At 28.9% G+C, this 20,712-nt stretch overlaps 1 protein-coding gene across 1 annotated transcript; it reads left to right on the plus strand.

Moving 5' to 3' along the window:
• Positions 1 to 265: 265 nt before the first annotated feature.
• Positions 266 to 19,144, plus strand: AMPKalpha (AMP-activated protein kinase alpha subunit). Its single transcript, XM_075373828.1, has 2 exons — positions 266 to 397; positions 7,722 to 19,144. The coding sequence occupies exon 2, from the start codon at positions 7,999 to 8,001 to the stop codon at positions 9,550 to 9,552; it is 1,554 nt and encodes a 517-aa protein (XP_075229943.1). The 5' UTR covers positions 266 to 397; positions 7,722 to 7,998; the 3' UTR covers positions 9,553 to 19,144.
• Positions 19,145 to 20,712: the final 1,568 nt, after the last annotated feature.

Here is a 20,712-nt window from a genome sequence, read left to right on the forward strand (position 1 = left end):
ATCTAATTTTTTCTCTTTTATAAAAAGAAAATCGCCCTAACCTAAAACGAAATTCATTTTAATAAAAATTAAATTGAACTTAGTTTAATTTTAATGCTTTGATTAATCAGCTAATTCATATGCATATACTGAACTAAAGTTGTAACTAATATTTATTGTTAACAACAAAAAATTGTTTTGGTTCAAATTAAATCTGCTGCATGATATTTCTGTACCAATATTATTTTCGACTTCATTATGCTTTTTGTTTATATTTGAATATCCTTATGACGTCATTGTCAAATCTAACCTCGTAAATAATTCAAGATATTTTTTCAGCATCTGTTGCGCTAACCTATACTGCGTCTTTTTACAACTAATAAGCTGAGTATTTTTGTGTTGCGACGTATTTTATAAGGTTGGTTTTTATTTACAAAAATAATATTATTTAAAACTACTATTTCCTTTTAACTGTTCTGCTCAGATGTAAAAAAGAAAAGTAATCTGTATTAACCTTTGTGATTAATATATTTAATTTGTTATTGATAATTTTTTCTTGATTTTTTTTAATTTTACTCTGATCGTATTTAATGTCGATTAATTGCTTTCTGCAAGCATAAAATATTTTGTGGCCTGTTTGCGTAAACAAAAATGAATTTTCTAATTACATGATTTCAGTCTTTTTAGTACTGAAAAATCTCTGTTGCAAATTGCCTCATTGAAGTTCGTATTATTTTAGTGTATTTGTTAATAGTAACTTTTTAATTTTTATCAAGTTAAATACTTGCCCAATCATGTATAATATACTTTTTTTGTATCTATTACTTCATTTGATATGAAGGTCAGGCAAGAGTAATTGTATATGTAAATTATGAATATGGTTTAATTTTGTCACTGTAGTTTTATCTATTTTCCAATTATATAATTTCAATATGTGGAGTAGCTCTAAAAATTGGATGAGAAATAAAATCGGCTGTTCCTAAAATTTGAAATTTATTCAAGTTGTAGATTTGTGCATATGCAGACCAGTTCATTTAACTTGATTAAATCATGAATGAAGTTGTGGATGTTGTTCCTCGTTATTTAAATGGGGCTGTATATGTTATTACAGTAGACACTAGAAACATGATTTGTTTTAATTTTTAGTATTTCATCATTCATTTGTTTCACTGTAGCACCAAAGTGAAGAATTTTGTTATTTATTCATTTTTAATGGGCTGTCATTCATTTTTGTTTCAGTTTGCGTATTGCAGGCTATATCAATTTAAATCATCATCTGCAAATTTTTTTTACTGTATGTATATTGTAAATTCTTTATCAGTAGATTTGCTTCTTCAGAATTGATAATTAATTGCTCCATCAATTGATTAATTGAAATTAATAAAAAATACACAATTCTGTAATAGAAGTTAATGTCTGAAGAGTGTTGCTGAAAAATTTGTCTTTTGACTTAATGGTAAAAAAAGAAACAGTTGTCTATGATTGACTAATATGTGACTGATACGGTAATATAACTACATCAAAGAATAACATTGCTATTAACTGTTCATTATGACTATTCTAGGAGAAATGAATTTATTACAATAATATGATTTAAATATTAGTCTTTATTAGTGAACATGTTAATTTAAACGGTCATTTCAGCCTATTTTTACTGTAGAATAACCCAGACTTTAGAATCAGTTTTGTTTTGCCTTTCATGCAAATCTCCATAGTGGAAGTCTAAGAACAGTTCATCATGTAGACTGCTGTTGATATGGCCTCTGCCCAAAAATTCTGAAAGTTAGCATCGAAAAACATTTTTCTAGCATTTTCTATTATATTCCTGTTTTTGCATTCTGCTACTCCATTTTGTTGTGGTGTAACAGAACATGTTGTCTGACCTGTAATATCTTCTTTGTCATATAAACTTTGAAGAAAGAGATTAACAAATCCACCACCATTATCTGATATAATTAACTTTTATAATTTTATCCTTTTGGTTTTCGACTAGTTTTTTATATTTTAGGATTAACATATTGGTTTCAGAGTTTTCTTTAAGAAAATATACTATTGTGAACATGTAATAATCATCTGTTAGAGTGAGAAAATATCTTGATCCTACTATTAAAGAGCTGTCTATCTGTCCACATAAATCCGTATGAATCAAATGTAACAATTTGCTAGAATAGAATGATGTTCTGAGGTTGAAAAAGGTAGTCTGATCTTCTTCAATGTTATACAAACTTTGCAAGTTTCCTTATTGCATGAAGAGACTGAATATCCAGAGGTTATGAGGGCTAGTAAAAAATTATCTACACTTCCACCATAACACCTTCAAGGTTGTTATATTGCCTTCTGTGCATGCTTGCCCAGAGGTGGTATGATTGCTGTCATGTGTGTGAAATTTCATCCTGATGGCATCATTTGATTTGTGGCTACTACAGTACAAACATGTTCGCTTTACTAACTGTTTGCACCAAGGAAGAATTATGAGCAATGATCCATTTTTCTGGTCTGAAGGTTTGAAAGAGGCTGAAATTCATAAGCTTTTATCACAATACAGGGGCAGTGCTTTATCATGTAAAAATGTTTTTTCATGGATCAAGAAATTTAAAAGTGGCTGGACAAGTGTGACGCACGAAGAGGTAGCATGATGCTCATCAACCTCCCCCACTGATTACAAGATTCAGAACGCTAGTTTTTTTGTTTTCAATCATTTGATTGGTTTGATGCAGCTCTCCAAGATTCTTTATTTTTTTTATAATTTTTTTTTTAGTTTATTTTTTCATTTTTTATAAATAAAATTTAGTTGGTGCAGCTCTCCAAGATTCCCTATCTATGCCAGTTGTTTCATATCAGTATACCACCTCCTACATACTACACTCTAACAATTTGTTTTACATATTCCAAAAGTTGCCTGCCTGCACAGTTACTCCCTTCTACCTGTCATGCCAATATCAAAGTGACTATTCCAGGATGCCTTAAGATATGGCCTGTAAGTCTTGTCTCTTCTTTTAACTATACTTTTCCAAATGCTTCTTCCTTCATTAATTTGCTGCAACACCTCTTAATTTGCCACTTTATCCACTTGTATGATGTTTAACATTCTCCCATAGCACCACATTTCAAAAGTTTCTAATCTTTTCTTCTCAGGTACAAAAATCGTTCAAGTTTCACTTCCATATAAAGCTACACTCCAGACATATACTTTGAAAAAGATTTCCTGATGTTTAAATTAATTTTTGACATAAGCAAATTATATTTCTGACTGAAAGCTCATGTTGCCTTTGCTGTTTGGCATTTTATATCACTTCTGTTTCATCCATCTTTAGCATTTCTACTTCCCAAATAACAAAATACTTCTACTTCCATAATTTTTTCTCTTCGTATTTTTATATTCAGTGGTCCATCTATATTGTTTCTACTACATTTCATTATTTCAGTTTTGTTCTTGTTTATTTTCATGCGGTAGTTTTTGTGTAGGACTTCATCCATGCCATTTATTGTTTCTTTTAAATATTTTTTACTTTCAGCTAGAATTATATGACCAACAAATGGATCTAAATTGTTCTTCAACATCATTAACTGCTAGTTCTATGTAAAGATTAAAAAGTAACGGAGATAGGGAACATCTTTGTCAGACTCCCTTTTTTATTACGGCTTCTTTCTTCGATTATTACTGTTGCAGTTTGGTTCCTGTAGATGTTAGCAATTGTTCTATTTCTATACTTAAACCGTAAATTTTTTAAAATGCTGAACATTTTATTCCAGTCTACATTTCAAATGCCTTTTCTAAGTATATAAATGCCATGTATGTTGGTTTGCTTTTCTTTAATCCTCCTTCTACTATTAATCTGAGCACTAGAATTGCTTCCCTTGTCCCTATACTTTTCCTGAAACCAAATTGGTCTTCTAGCACTTCTTCCACTCTTCTCTCAATTCTTCTGTACAGAATTGTACAGATTTTTTAAGCATGAGTAGTCAGACTAATTGTTCTATATTCTTCACATTTATCTGCTCTTGCTTTCTTTGGTATCATGACAATAATACTTTTTGAAGTCTGACGGAACTTTCCGTTTTTCATAAATATTAAACCAGTTCATATAATCTGTCTATCATTTTCTCACCTCCACTGCAAAGTAATTCTGCAGGTATCTCGTCTATCCCAGGACCCTTTCTGCTATTCAAATCTTTTAATGCTCAATTAAATTTAGATCTCAGTAATGTATCTCCCTCTTCGACTTCTTCTTCCTCTATAACACCAGTGTTTATTTCATTTCCTCTGTATAACTTGTCAATATATTGCACCCACCTATCAATTTTTTTCCTTCGTATTATAAATCAATGTACCATCTTCATTTAACACATTATTAGATTTTAACTTAATGTACCACAAAATTCTCCTTAACTTTCCTGTATGCTCCATATGTTTTACCAGTGATCACTTTTCTTTAATTCGCTTTTCTTTTGCTAATTTGCACTTCTTCCTTATAGTATTTCTTAATTGTCTATAGTTCCTTTTACCTTCTTCATCACTAGTATTCACTTATACTTTCTACGTTCATCCATCAGTTGCAATATATCCTCTGATATCCAAAGTTTTCTACCAGTTTTCTTTGTTCTGCTGATTTAAGGATTTCCTTTTTAACATTCTCCCATTCTTCTTCTAACCTTTTTACTCAGACCTCTTGTGATGTCCTTCTCAAAAATCTTCTTTGCCTCCTCTTCCTCAAGCTTCTCTAAATTCTACAGATTCATCTGACACCTTTTCTTCAGATTTGTAAACCCCAATTTACATTTCATTATCACTAAATTATGGTTACTATCAATGTCTGCTCTTGGATATGCTTTGCAGTCGATGAGTTGATACCTAAAACTTTGTTTAACCATAATATAATCTATCTGATACCTTGCATTATCACCTGGATTTTTCCATATATATATATATTCTATGATTTTTAAATTGGGTGTTGGCAGTTACTAAATTATACTTTGTGCTAAACTATAAGTCGGTCCCCTCTTTCATTCCTTTTGTCCAGCCTGTACTCACCCACAATATTTCCTTCCTTGCCTTTAACGTTGCTTGCATTCCAATCTCCAACTATTATTAAATTTTTATCCCTTTTTATGTGTTTAATTGCTTCGTCAATTTTTTTATATACACACTACCTCATCATCATCATCATGGGCACTTGTAGGCATATAGACGTTGACAATAATTGTCGATTTAGGTTTTGATTTTATCCTTTTTACAATGATTCTATCACTAAGCAGCAGGCCTGGCTGGGCCACCGAGGGAGCCGCTGGGTGTGGATGCTACATTCCCACTTCAGCTCGCCAGGCCTCAATCACCTTGGCCAGCAGACTCAGAAGTAAGAGCCGGCTCGGAATGGGGTCGCTCGGGGAGACCCGCCTCAGCTGTACCGCCGGAAGATGACTGACACCAACCCGACACTGTGGGGCTGTGAGGGCCACCAATGCCATACTGTAGTGGGACCCAACTGCCACTGAGGGGAAGCTTGGTCTGATTTCAATGGATGAGCCGCAACTTCCTGACTACAGCCAAGTTGACACCGCCAGAAACCAGCTTCTGGACCCAACGACCCTTTTCAGGCCACCACTCCAGAAACCTCTAACAGCCCTTTTCAGGGCTACCACCAAGTTTTAAATTACAACATGCTGTCAAAGCCATTTGGCAACAACAATAGCCCTTCTCAGGGCTACCAGAAGGCTTTAGATTGCCACGAGCCGTCAAAGCCATTTGGCAACAAGAACAGCCTTTTCAGGGCTACCATAAGGTTTTGACGTGCCACCAAAGCCTTTCAGCAACATGCATTTATATTAGCTAAGTCTCAGTGAAAAAGTTTGAATGACTTACTACTAGTGCACATGTAAAATTGATATCATGAGGATTTGAGATTTTTACAATGTGTTCTTTTTGAGTTTGAATATAACAAATTTAAACCAGTTAACAACATTTAGAGGCATCAAAAAAAGAATAAGGGTGTAACTATCAGGTCTGAGACTTTTTCAGAAAGTAATCTCATACCAAGCATTAGCAAAATAAAACTGAGATAAGTATAATACTTTTCAAAAAAAAGATATATACATAAAGATGAAATTTTGTATTAAACTACTGTACTTCTATTTTCAATTACTAGTTTTTTGAGCTTCATACCAAAATATTCAAATGTAAAATATCTAGACATAGAATATAGTATGTTTTGTGCAGATTAATGTGGGTTGTGTTTGAACTTTACATCTTTAAGATCAAGAAAGTTTGTGCAAACTTAAAAAAAGCAAAATTGGCAGATATGCCTGTACAAAATGGCCTCTCAGAAAATAAGAAGCATCCTAAAAATAAATTTAACCCTCTTTTTTAACTTTAAATAGGATAATTGTAGGACAAAAAGATAACTAGATTTTTTCAGCAACTATCTTTGGTGATCTGAAGCAGATTGACCCAAGGAACGATATTGTTTTTACTGAATTTTACTTAAAGTGTTTGAGTAATTTTCAGTATGTATTAATTTGTTTTTTTTTTTATTAGGTGAAAGTATTGAAAAATTAACAATACAGAATTGTAATGACTCATTCATAGGAAGGAGATAAAGATTTTTTTTTCGGAATCAAAATGCCACAATTTTCTTTCTTCGAGATCAGTGGGTATTTGGAGGTATTAGCAGAGAAATTATAAATATAATCTAACCAAACTTAACCTATGCTTGCTAGTCAAGATTAGCAAGCGTAAGTTAAGTTTGGTTAGATTATATTTATAATTATAAGCATAATGCTTTATACTGGACCTCTCTCAGGTACATTTGGAAGATCCTTATTGGAATAAAATCGACGAGTAGAAATAAAAAAAAATAGGTTAAAGAGCGTAGGTTAAGTTTGGTTAGATTATATTTATAATATCTCTACAATACCTCCTAATACCCACTGATTTGGAAGAAAAAATTGAAAAAAGTGGCTGTTGATTGCAAAAAAAGCCAAAGACTATATCACTGAATTAATTCATGAAAACATTACACCTTTTTAAATGTTGTAAAACTAAAATTTATTTATTAATATGCTTGCCTCCATGTCAGAGTGGTAGTATTTCTGGGTTTTTTTCTAAAAGAAAAATCCTGTATTTGAATCTTGTTCATACTCTGTATTTTTTGTATGCTATAAAATGTCAACACCATATTTTCTCCCAGAGCTTCAACTTAGCCACTGCCCTTTCTCCATCTGGTACCTTAAATTGAATGGACATCACACTTATTAAGCCCCTCCCTTATTGGAGCTTAGTGGGGTGGCAGCTGTGTAGATTTTCTGATATGAGACTGAATAAAACACCATATTGTTTTTTGATGAGCTCTATCAAATAAAATGTAATCCTATTCTAATTTAATCCAATCTTACCTAAATTATTCTTATATAATCCATTCTTTCATTCAATAAATATGTTGACCTAATTTAGTAGAGATGTGTTTATTCGCAAGGTTTTTTGTGGTTGGATTTTTTAAAATTCTTTTTGACTATGTACATTTATAATTGATTTTTTACAAATAAAAATAAGGAAAAAGTGATTCATAATTTTAAAGTATTTGTTAATTTTTTTATGTGAATGTTGTTTTTCTTATATACTGGGCTTTTCAAATATTTTTATAAGATGAATAGAGATCACTGAAATTACGATGATTTCATAACTCTATTCTAAATTTTGTTAACCATTTATGCCATCTTATATTTTTTTTTATTTATATTTGTTTCAGGATGGTTTGTCAAAATTCTGAAGATGGCCAGTTGGTTATAGTAAACATTAAATAGTTTGTCTAAACTAATAGAGACATTAGTGTAATTAACAATGCAATTCACTTAAATATTACCTGTTTAACATTTAATTATATTATAATTACAGGGTTTATATTTTCATATACATATTATTTAGATTTTTATTTAACTGTATCAATATTTATATAAATTTTATTTATAATATATTTGTGTTCGTATTTATCAAATTAATACATATTTTTAACAATAACAATAATCATGTCTGAAAGAAATATACAAAGTACTCAACAGCCTATTGTTAAAATTGGTCATTATATTTTAGGTCAGACTCTGGGTGTTGGTACATTTGGTAAAGTTAAAATCGGTGAACATCAGTTAACTAAACATAAAGTTGCAGTTAAAATATTAAACCGACAAAAAATAAAAAGTTTAGATGTAGTCGGCAAAATCAGACGTGAGATCCAAAATTTAAAACTTTTCAGGCATCCACATATTATTAAACTGTATCAAGTTATTAGTACTCCAACTGATATTTTTATGATAATGGAATACGTTTCAGGTGGTGAATTATTTGATTATATTGTTAAACATGGTAAATTGAAAGAATATGAAGCAAGGAGATTTTTTCAGCAAATTATATCTGGTGTCGATTACTGTCATAGGCACATGATTGTACATAGGGATCTAAAACCAGAAAATTTACTTTTAGATCATAATTTACATGTTAAAATAGCTGATTTTGGTTTATCAAATATGATGATGGATGGTGAATTTCTACGTACTAGTTGTGGCTCACCAAATTATGCAGCACCTGAAGTAATATCTGGTAAACTTTATGCTGGGCCTGAAGTTGACATTTGGTCATGCGGTGTTATTTTGTATGCTTTATTATGTGGAACTTTACCATTTGATGATGAACATGTACCTACATTATTTCGTAAAATTAAATCTGGAATTTTTCCAATTCCAGAATATCTTAATAAAACCGTTGTTAGTTTGTTGTGTCATATGTTACAAGTTGATCCTATGAAAAGAGCTACTATTGAGGATATTAAAAAGCACGAATGGTTCCAAAAAGAACTTCCAGCATATTTATTTCCTTCTCCTGTTGAACAAGATTCATCCGTGATTGATACTGATGCAGTTAATGAAGTCTGTGAAAAATTTGGTGTCAAAGAACATGAAGTGCATAATGCTTTATTGAGTGGTGATCCTCATGACCAATTAGGTATTGCTTATCACCTTATTATAGATAATAAAAGAATTGCTGATGAAGCAGCTAAAGCTGAATTAAAAGATTTTTATGTTGCAAGCAGCCCACCGCCTGTATCATTCAGTCCTAGCGAATTAACACCAAGTCCTCTTAGGCCACATCCAGAAAGAATTGCACCGCTTAGAGAAAGAGCACTAAGTAGTTCTTTAGGAAGAGATGATAGATTAAGTAGAGGGACACCAGTTAAGAGAGCTAAATGGCATTTAGGTATACGATCTCAAAGTAAGCCTAATGATATAATGAATGAAGTGTACAGAGCTATGAAAGCATTAGATTTTGAATGGAAAGTTATTAATCCATACCATGTTCGAGTCAGGCAGAAAAAACTGGAGTCTGGCAAATATACAAAAATGTCATTACAACTTTATCAAGTTGATTATAGAAGTTACCTATTGGATTTTAAAAGTTTAAGCTCTGAAGAAGATTCTGGTATTACACCAGTCGATAATGATGCACCTCCAATTCAAAGTACTGGTCATCATACTATGGACTTTTTTGAAATGTGTGCTGCACTCATTACACAATTAGCTACCAATTAATATAAAACATAGATTTTATTTCTGCTGTATGCAGTTTGTCCAGAAAGTTCCTAGAAAATATTTAAAAAATCAGATTTTACATGTTTAAATTATTTATTACTTTACATTGCAATTTAGTTCTTTATTATTTTTTTCAGGCGATTAAGATTTTTGAAGAATCTAGAGATTTAATGTTTCTTTTAGTCTTTAAGATGTTCAATAATTTTTTATTCCATTTTACTTTCAGCTGCTCTGTAGTTTTGCTACAATTTTTTTTTTTTTTTGCTTAGGTGAAAATACTATTTTTAACATTTCACATCTTTATTTGTAATTTAGCCCATAGATTTCAGTTTTAACATTTCACATATTTACTTGTAATTTAACCCATAGATTTCAGGGCTGTACCCAGAAGAAAAACATTGTTTTTTTCATAGCCAATTAAGTATGTTTTTTTTTTTTTTTGTTAAACAATGTTGCAATGTGATGCTTTCCATTCAAGCAATTTTTTTTTTAAACCCCTTTATAAATTGCTCTATATACATTAACAATTTGTTAATATCAAAAATGATTGAATAAAGAAATAGTTTCACTTAATAAATGTAAAAATTTTATCATTTGAAGACACAAAAACTCTGTTTTTTTAAGTTTGGGTAGTAAAAATAAATTCCATGTTGGTAAATAATAAAGTAACATAATTTATTCTGTTACATTTTTATTTTGTGTAGAATATAATCAAAAAAAAAGTAAATAAAAATTATTCAAACACCAGCAATTTGAAACTGGTTTTTTTTTACCCAGTGGAAAATATCTAAACTTAGTTAAGGAAATTATTATACATACAAAATATATTTGTCTAAATAAGTGTACATACATATTCATGAGTAAGTTATTTTTTTTATTATTTTTTCAAAATTCAAATTCTTTATTTCCACTAAAATTCATATGTACAATTAATAATACATTATTCTATAACACTTGGTATTCATAAACAAAAATACTCAATACAGTGCTACAAATTTACAATTTAAATACAAAAAAAAATTTTAGTCATGCACATTGGTGAAAAATGTAGCTAGATACTTAATGAATTAAGAAGATTGTATTTAAACACCCTCCGAACAATTCAAAGAGCAGTTACAGATGGCAGTTGAAAAAATACAAAAAGAAATCAGCAATAAAGTGAGTATTGTTCTATAATTTATAACAAAACTCAGTTCCTCACCACCAGATAATGTACTTCCCACATTCCTAAATTTAACTCCAGCCATTTACAAGAAATCTTCATTTTCAAATAGAAGAATCCAAACTTTAAGCCCCTTCAAGAATTTCTTCAAATTAGTTTAACTTGTAATGTACCGGATTAGTTTATTGAAAATCCTCCATGCAGCATATGTAAAAAATCTTTTATAAGCCTCAAAATTTGTTTGTGACACAACTACCATATTCCTTGATTGCACAACCTGGCCAAATAAACAAGAGAATTTTCAATTGTCTGCTAATGAAGAAAATACGCATAACGTGGAAGATGAAAGTGGAACTATACACAGATCTTTAAATAGGGGTAAACAGATCTTCTCACTCTACAGATCTGTCTAATTATTTTTTTATATATATACTAATTATATATATATATATATATATATATATATATATATATACCTTGTAGTTTGTTAACTTTAGTTACTGGGTCAGGTTTTAAAAAAAAGATTTAATTTTGGAACAGCATTCACAATACACCACTAGACTTCTATAGGTGAATAGTAATATAAAGAATCTTTATATAATGTACTTCCAAATGAAACAGCAATAGTTTTTTCTCTTATCTTAAAATTATAAACTTAGAAAACCTTGTATACTATCATTATTGATTGATGTAAAGTAAACAAGCACATCCTGATAATATTAATTCTAAAAACAAATGTTTTATCCTTTAACTGGTGATGAACCTTATTTGCCACTTGTTACTTTGATTTTCACCAGCTATTAAGCAATTTATATTAAGAAAATATATATTTCAGAAATCCCTGAATCTATCTTCCTTCATAAAACTTTATATCAAGTTTTAATCATACCTTATACATCCTAAGCACTAAAAGAGGTGTTTTTCAGCTAAATTAGTGACTACAGCATCTTTTCCAAAAGTAATTATAGATCTCAGCGAACCAAAGTAGGTGAAACAAGACAAAATTACAAAATAGAAACCGTCAAAGCAACAATGTTAATAAATTAGTTTCAGTAGTTTATAAACATTTGGTATAGTTTCTATGCATGTTGTTGGTATTTGTTACTTTTGATAATTGTTGATGCCACATAAATAGTAATAAAAGAAATGTAATAAATTGTTTAAGAACTATCTGGACTAACTGCTTCTGTTAAAAATCACTCATTGCTTCTGTTTATCATTCATTGGCATATAAATTGGTAATGGTTGCCAAAAATAAAGTTAAATTATTGTCATCTAACAATTAGTGAAATTCAGATTTAAAATATTAATATTTTATATTAAATCTTTATTTTGTGAAAATGATTTAAGGGTGAAACTATAATATTATAAATATGAAATAGTGATTCATTTTTAATTAAAAATACAACACTAGGTACCTATTTAATAGAGTACGAATGGATTGGAATGGAAATATAAATTCCATTTGTTTTTTTTTTTTACTTTTTATTCATTTTAGATGGTCAAAGGTTATTATTATTAAATATTATTGAAATTAGTAATTGTATTTAACCTAGATTAGAATGCACAAAATTAAACTAATATATATTTATATTTAAAATAGAAATTGTTAGAAAGTTTTTTTTTATTTTTAGATAAATTCATCATTTTATTCAGATTAAATTGATTATTTTTAAAAGTATATACTACATTAAGTCATTGCTTATACACAAAACTCGTTTTTTTATACACAAAAAATAATCAACAAATGAAAAATGATATCCCTAATATATGTAACTTCAATTGTCTGGTTAATTGCATTTCTTCATTCCTTTGTGTTCTATGATCATATCTGCATCCCCATTTATTTGTTTTATTTATTCCTATAAGATTTATTTCTTTATTATTGAAGTAATTAAAAACCTAGATATATTGGTGTTCACCAATCTTAGTATTTCACCAAATTTCATATACAGTAGTCAACTATTGTACTGCAGCACGTGATAACAAAAGCAAGTAGAACACAAATTTATATAATATATTTTCACCTGAAACAGCAGTCACTTTTCTTTTATCTTACATTCGTAAATCTATAAAATATACTATCATTATTGATTGATGTAATTTAACAAGCGCATCCAGATAATTATATTTTAAGTCAAAAAAACTTTTTATCCTGTAACTCCTTATAAAACTTATTTGCCACTTGCTACTTCAATTTTCACTGGTTGTTAAGCAATTTATGCTAAAAAGGTTATTGTTTCGTGAAATCCTGTTTTTCTTCATAAAACTTTGAAATAAATTTCAGTTGTAACTTATAAATGCACTAAACCAGAAGTGTTTTTCAGCGAAATCAGTGTGATTGCATACCTTTTCCAAAAAAATTACAGACTGCTGAAAGTTAAAATAATGTAAGGGTGAAAGGAAACTATAATTTTATAAGCAAATTCCTTTCTTTTTTCTACTTATGTAATTTTATATATTTTCTCTCTTTACAAGGTTCTGAAAAATATTTTCATTTTCATTCCATGAGTACTTCTTTTCGTATCTTATTAACCCACTTGAATACTAATTTCTCTCATATCAGTATATTTCAAGTCTATGTTTAACTTTTTCTTTTTCCTGAAACCATATTTGATACTTGCAAATTTCATTCATGAAAGTTCTTTTGAGACTTTTCTGTCTTCTTTATTTTATACATCCTTTGTAATTTTGCTATCTAAATAACAAAATTATAAAACGTTTGATGTTTTATTTTACTATATATATTAATATTTAATGTGTTAGGCTGGTTCCAACAATACTAATTATGCTCAGTACAAATAATTTTATATTTTACTTAAATATTGCCTTAAATTAGCTTTTAGAAAAATAAATATCCGTGCAAAAAACAAACTGTATGGGAGTAGTAATTAGATGACTAAGCCCTAGGATATCCAGGATTAAGTGAAAGGAAAAACAAGCTCCACCTCCAAAAATCATAACAATTACTTAATTATAAAAAGTGACATCAAAATAAAAATATCATGAAAAGGTAAAATCTTTTCTTGATGGAAATTCTTTTTGCTTCTTTTAATGTCTGCTTTACTTCAAACATTGTTGATAATTTTCTACTTCAGTAACGTGAATATAACATAGTTTATTTTTATCCTTAACTTTAAGCTGAGGTTAATTTTATTATTTTACTTTTAAATTTATTCAATAATACTGTCCTTCAGTCCTGTATTTTTGTCAAATACATGTTTTAAATGTATCAGTTTATTTTAAAAACTCTTTAAAAGTAGAACATGTTGTTTCTTTACCGTTTCATGTCTCGAAGTCTTAATGTAGTGTTTTTTACAGTATAATAAACATTTATTTTAAGTGATGATAGAAGACAAAATTGTTGGTGAAAAAATATAATTAGATAATATTACAATATATTTATTATTAAGGTCTTGTAGCACTACTGTGCCATTGACTGACTTTTAATATATGTTCCATTGGTCTTTTGGCCTTACAACTTTAAACTTCATCTGATGTTATTTATTTAAGGCCTATTATCAGAAAATGTTTGATATTTATTAGATAAAAATTTACTGTAAGGTAATCGTGTACATTGTAAGGCGAACAGAACATCATTCTTGTGTGTTGAAAACTTAATCAATGTAGGTTTTTTATAATGAACTTTGCTTAATGGTTCATTGGTACCTATATTGTTATGTATAACTTTTGTAAAATATGTGCTAGGATTAGTTTCTCATCTCGTATATGGTATGTTACATAATTGTTACTAGATTAAAATGCATAACCACTCTTCATAAGATGTTCTGTGAACTCATTTAGATATGGATATTGCTTTCTTATTATAATTTATTTTTGCCATTTCTGCTTAGAATATTTTTAAGTAAATGTATAGGCAGAGATGTAATGAAGGCGATAGTAATTTGTGTAAATACACTGATGGAAATATCTGCCAAGACATTTGCATTAGTTACATCCTGACAGAGGCCAAACTGATAACTGTGATGTGTTTTCAGGTTTAGAGGGTCTAATAGACGACCTCTGGTAAAGCCCATCAGGGCTAGGAACAGAGGGAATGGTGTGGTAGCCAGGATTCTCACAAGACAGGTCTTCCCCTATAAGGGTCAGGATGTAGTTTTGCTCACAGATTATAAATAAATAAATGTCACTTTATAATATGTGATATAAAACATTAAACTAGGAAATCTTATTTTTATTATAAAAAAGTAAAATTTTTTTAGTACACTGTGATATTCAGTAGAATAAGTTTATTTAATGAATTTAAATGTTATAGAGAATTTTACTATTTAAAATAAAATATTTGCATTCCTCATTATCATCATCATTTACTGGTGTGGTCTTACTTTTCCCTTAAATGCCTTGACAATTAATTCTATGCCAGTCATAAAAATGAGTAAACCATTAAATGAAATTTTACCAATCATAAAATGAGCATCAGTATCTTTTAGCAAATAACGGGCTTGCAATAAAGTACATTTTTAGAGATATTTAATGTACATTTTCATGAAACCAGTTTAACATGTTGGGATAAGTTTCTTCATTAGAAGCAGTCCGTATGTTTCTGTTGCTAATCTTTATTTTTAAAAATAATTTTTTCAATTACCTTCATCTACTTCAGAAAAATGGCAGTGACAGTTCAAAGCTGTCTGTATTTTTAGCAGCTTCTTCTGCTTCATACCTTTGTCAGTTTCGTGAATGATTTTACATTAGTAGTGTAATTTGTTTACATGAAGTTATCGTAAATTAATCTTGTGGTATGTAGTAGAACTCTATGGGAGATGAATGTACACAAAAGCAGATTGAATAAAGAAACTGAAATATATAACAGGTCATTATTAAAGTACAGATCTGGTTCTGTATCTTAAAACCCTAGCAGTAAACTGAGTTTAGCAATTCAGAATTGATAATATATGGAAGCCATAGGGTACAGCTTGCTAGAGCATGTTTGACATGATCAAAGAGCCATGTAAAACGTGGTATATTTCTTTGACCATGACAAAGCAATAGAATTGTTTAATTCTAAATGTTACCAATAAAATAGTAGTTGATAGTTTTTAGATGTTACTGGCAGGTTAGAAATGTTAAATACAATGTCATTACTACTAGAACATGGCCAGAATATGATTGTAGAGTTTAATGCACATTTCATGGACTATTGTACTGAGTACAGTAACTAATAGCTCTAGGTGGTGGAAAAAACATGCTAAACCTGACACTGTTTTCTGCTGTTCACTGGTTTATAAAGTAGTAATATTTTTAAGTTGCTGTACTAGGATACTGGTACATTTGAACAATATCATCAAATATAATGTTGGTGGTGCTGTAAAGAACATACCAGTCGTTTATTACAGTGTCGAGGTTTTATTATACAGTATTATTAAAATGGAAATAAACTACTTTTCGTGAAAACAAATTCATGAAAGTGTGTACCTGTGTTTTGTAAGCTTTAAATCATTTAAAATACATATTAGAATTGTTAGATACAAAAAATATTATATTAGAGGGGTTTATTACTATCATTGTATTTGTGAAACATTTATTTTGATTTTATAAATCTAACAAAGATTTAAAATTTTATAGTTGAGAGAAATTTATTGCAATATCAAATTATTGTTCTTACAAGATTTTATTATAATTTTATATGAAACAGGGTTTTTTTTTATTATAATACTGAATTACATGGGACTTGTATTTTAATTTAAGGTGTTTATTTAAAGTTAGCTTTGACTCTTTTTAATAATTAGTTTGTTTCTTAGAACATTGAATAGCAGATTTGATGCAAACTTATATATGCACAGTGTGTAGTTAAATTGTATTACGTGTAAATATGTAGAACCATCTTGTAGTATTTACAAACTCATATTAGTAAGAGAAAAGTAGGTTTAGATTTGGCGTTTTCCCAATATACCTCATCTACTAGGTCTTTTTATACTCTTCTATGAATTAATATGAATGAAACTCAGCAATTTTAATGATTTTCAGTTTACATCTACACAGTGAGAAGTTCTGTACTTCTCCAAGGACTTTAGTTCAGTGAATTATATATAAAATTAAACTTTGAATAGGTTTGTTTTGAACTACCAGATAATTTTTCTTTTTTTAAATTTCTTTCCTTGCCTTCTATTTCTTGGCCTTGATTATTCTTTGTATTTTCAATTCAGTGTTTTGCAAGACAATCTATTCTGATGTTTGTCTTCTTACATAAGGAGGATCCAGAATGATATCATACTGTTGCACATTCCTAGACTGACCCACCATCTAGCCTTTACTTACCATCAGAAAAATATTCCCTAAGTTTCCATTACATCTTAAAGAATTAGTCTGTTACTGCCTTGTCAAGGATGGATTTGCACCAATTTATGTAATTGAGAAGTAGAAATTATTATTTCTACTTAAAGGACTATATTGTCCTTTTCTTCAATCCTTCTCTAAAAAGAATTTATTGCTCAGAAAAACCTCAATGACTGAAAGTAGAGTTAATTTATTCAGGCTGTGGACAGGCATGCTGAGTATGTGCTAGACTCTGACTTGCAGTTGGGAATATCACTGGATGAAAAGCATTAAATCTTGTTTCTCAGCCCATAGTAGCTTGAGGCCTATCGTGGTGATAGCTGATACTGCATCTGCCTGTATAGATGCACCAGACCATTCTTATTAACCCCTTGTGTACAAGGCTATGAAATTAGTAGTTGTGTACAGCATTACTCATTAGTGCATGAAAGTATTTATCTGGATTTTTTATTTTTTTTTAATAATGATTACTCAAAAAATAATTTAATCCACTTACCTAATTACTTTACTTACCCAGTATTAGTCATAATCTTTTTTTTTCACAGTCTAATCCATTTTAACTTAATTTTTTTATTTCACTTTTTATTGCAGTATCCATTACTTTTCCTTGGGATTCCACCCTCATTACTTACATAAATCTTTTTCACAATAAATCTATATATCAAAAATAAATAATTCTGATAACTAATATAAGTAAATACTTATTATATGAATTTTATTTTATTAATGGATAAAATATCTTAATTTTTTTATTACAATTCATTAATTAAGTCTTGGTGGCAATAATCAAAATTGTTTATATATATTTTTTTTAAACATTTAGCACATAATTATGTGTATTAAGTTCATATTGTAATATTTCATTGAATATATTACAACTTTTATTTTGTATGTTTAATTACAGTTCTTAAAATGAAAATAGTGATTGTATTTTGTGCCTTTGCACTGTATATATAATATATAAAATAAATGTATATTTGCTTTTTAAATTCAATTTTAAATGGTTATTTATGTAAAAATGTGCAGAGAATCTATTATAACTTCTTTGAATATATTACATATATAGAATCCAGTGTAATAATTTTAATTATATTAAGCTTAGGTAATATTAAAGAGGTGTATCATCAAGTAGATGTGCGGTATGTGATATAGCCAGTGACTTTCTCCATAGAACCATTCATTATCAGATAAGAATCAGTTTTATTGTCTGAGTAAAACAATTTAACTTCAAAATTATGGTTTATATTATTTTTAAAAAAAGTACAGACATATACAATATAAAATATTGACACAGATTTGAACTTGTATTTTAGTTGGTTACTTAAAACTTTGCAGTTGAAACAGAATGCCCATCTTCAAAAAAAGATCAACCTATAATTATAGTTGTGCGTTACACTGTATTATAATATTGTTTTTCTTCTTTTTTTAGGGGGGGGGGGAGTACTGTATTTAATACCTTATTTACATATTATTACTAGTTTGACTTTTATAAAAGAAAATGAAATTAGATTTTAATATTAAATAAGTACATAAAAATTATTATTTTAAAAGAAATTATGAAAAACTAAAAAAAAAAAAATCATATTATTCAGACGTAATTCAGTAGGTTGTTTTCAATAAATCTTTCAACATTACTGTTAATTTATTTTGAAAATAAGCAAAGCATAATATTACACATTTCTAAGTATTACATTATCATGACTGTATTAATTTTACCATGATCCTTTTCAGAAATACAAGTGATAAAAATCATTTTAGTATTTTTTATTTGAATACTGAAGAAATTTTATTTACACATTGATTTTGTTGGAGAAAAAAATATTGTGTTAAATTAAGCTGTTATACTTCATCCTTTGCACATTTTAAATTTTAGCCTGTGAATAATATTATATTGTATTAATTTTGTTTTCTTTTTGTAACTATTGTACATTATAAAAATATACTTGTACATATGAAAATTATGTGAAACTATAAATATTATAAACAGTATTAGAATTATGTATTACATAAAAATAATTTTTGTTTTGTATTCTTAGATGAGTGTAAAATATATATATATATATATATATATATATATATGTTGCTATAAACTATTGGTTAAATTTTCAGTATATTAATAAATTTTTTCTGTTATTTCTTTTGTTACTTTTATAATCCTTTGTATTAAATCTCTTTAAAAATTGTTTTTATTCCAAGGCTGTCTCTGTTGACTTTTCTGCATTTACTGCAAAGTTAAATGTAGTTTTAGGTTTTGGTCATTTAATCAAAGGAGATTTTGGTTTTGTAATGAAAGTGAGTGCTAAATGATTATTGCTGGGTCATAAAATTGTAATAAACAGACCAAACTAATTTTTTGATTTATTTTTTTTTTAATTGCGAGAGATATCTCTAAAGTAAAGACAGTTTCATTGTAAAAAAATTATTCTGAAAACTTTATAAATATTTTTCATTTCTCTTAAACTGCATACCTTATACTACTGCTATATATAATCACCACATGAATTAAAACATTTATCGTAGTGGTACATCAGTTTTAATACACCCTTGTCATATTCTTCTGCCACATTTAGCCATTAATTAACAGCATTTTTAAGTTAATCGTCAACCGTGAATTGCTTACTACTTAAAAATTCTTTAAATTTCCCAAACAAATGGTAATTAGAAGGAGCTAAGTCCAAACTATATGGTGGGCGTTTGTAAATTTCCCATGCAAATATTCTCAGTAAATCACATGTCAGATGTGCAGCAGGATGACACCATTGGTCAGCTGCCTACATTGCTGATTTTGAATGGCGTGTCATAACTTACATAGAGTTTCGCAGTAGGCTGCTGCATTTATAGTCTTTCCACATGGCCCACCAGGTTGGTCTAGTGGTGAATGCGTCTTCACAAATCAGCTGATTTCGAAGTCGAGATTTCCAATGTTCAAATCCTAGTAAAGGCAGTTACTTTTATACAGATTTGAATACTAGATTGCGAATACCAGTGTCCTTTGGTGGTTGGGTATTAATTAACCGCACATCTCGGAAATGTTCGACCTGAGACTGTAAAAGACTACACTCATAACATATCATCCTCTTAAGTAATGCCTTACGACAGTTCTGGAGGCGAAACAGAAAAAAAGAGTATTTAAATCCATATAAAAGTAATTACTTTTGCTAGGATCTGAACCTTAAAACTCTTGACTTCAAAATCAGCTGATTTGCGATGACAAGTTTACCACTAGACCAACCTGGTGGTTAAAAGATTACATGAGAAAAATTAAAAATCTAATTCAAACAAGAAAGTAAAAACTGTGTGAGCAGTTAAATGAGAAAGCATTTTGAAAATAAAACAGGTCCGGCAACTGTATCATAGGTGCATAGCCTCTTTATCCTATTATCTTATTCCTTATTTTTTTTGCAGAGGTATGTAATAATTTCTTTTTTATTATTGCAAACAGTAACATCAATGTATTAAAACAATGCCGTTCAGCTTGAATGGCTTTCTTAATGAATATATATTTTTATATTCTGTTGATATATAAGAAGTTGTATTTTGATTATAAAGAGTAAATAATTGGCAGATAATGATGAAATTCATTATTTTAAGAAGTTTTATAATATTAAACATCAAAATTTTAATTAATGAATCTTTCACCAATGGACTGTATTTTCCAGTTTCCTTAAGATTTCTATTATTATCCTCTTTACTACACTTAATTT

This window comes from Lycorma delicatula, chromosome 8 (genome assembly GCF_047948215.1).
Source record: "Lycorma delicatula isolate Av1 chromosome 8, ASM4794821v1, whole genome shotgun sequence".
Taxonomy (NCBI): domain Eukaryota; kingdom Metazoa; phylum Arthropoda; class Insecta; order Hemiptera; family Fulgoridae; genus Lycorma; species Lycorma delicatula.

Coding starts and splice junctions, on each gene's coding strand:
- AMPKalpha (XM_075373828.1), top strand. CDS start 7,999: ATGTCTGAAAGAAATATACAAAGTACTCAACAGCCTATTGTTAAAATT.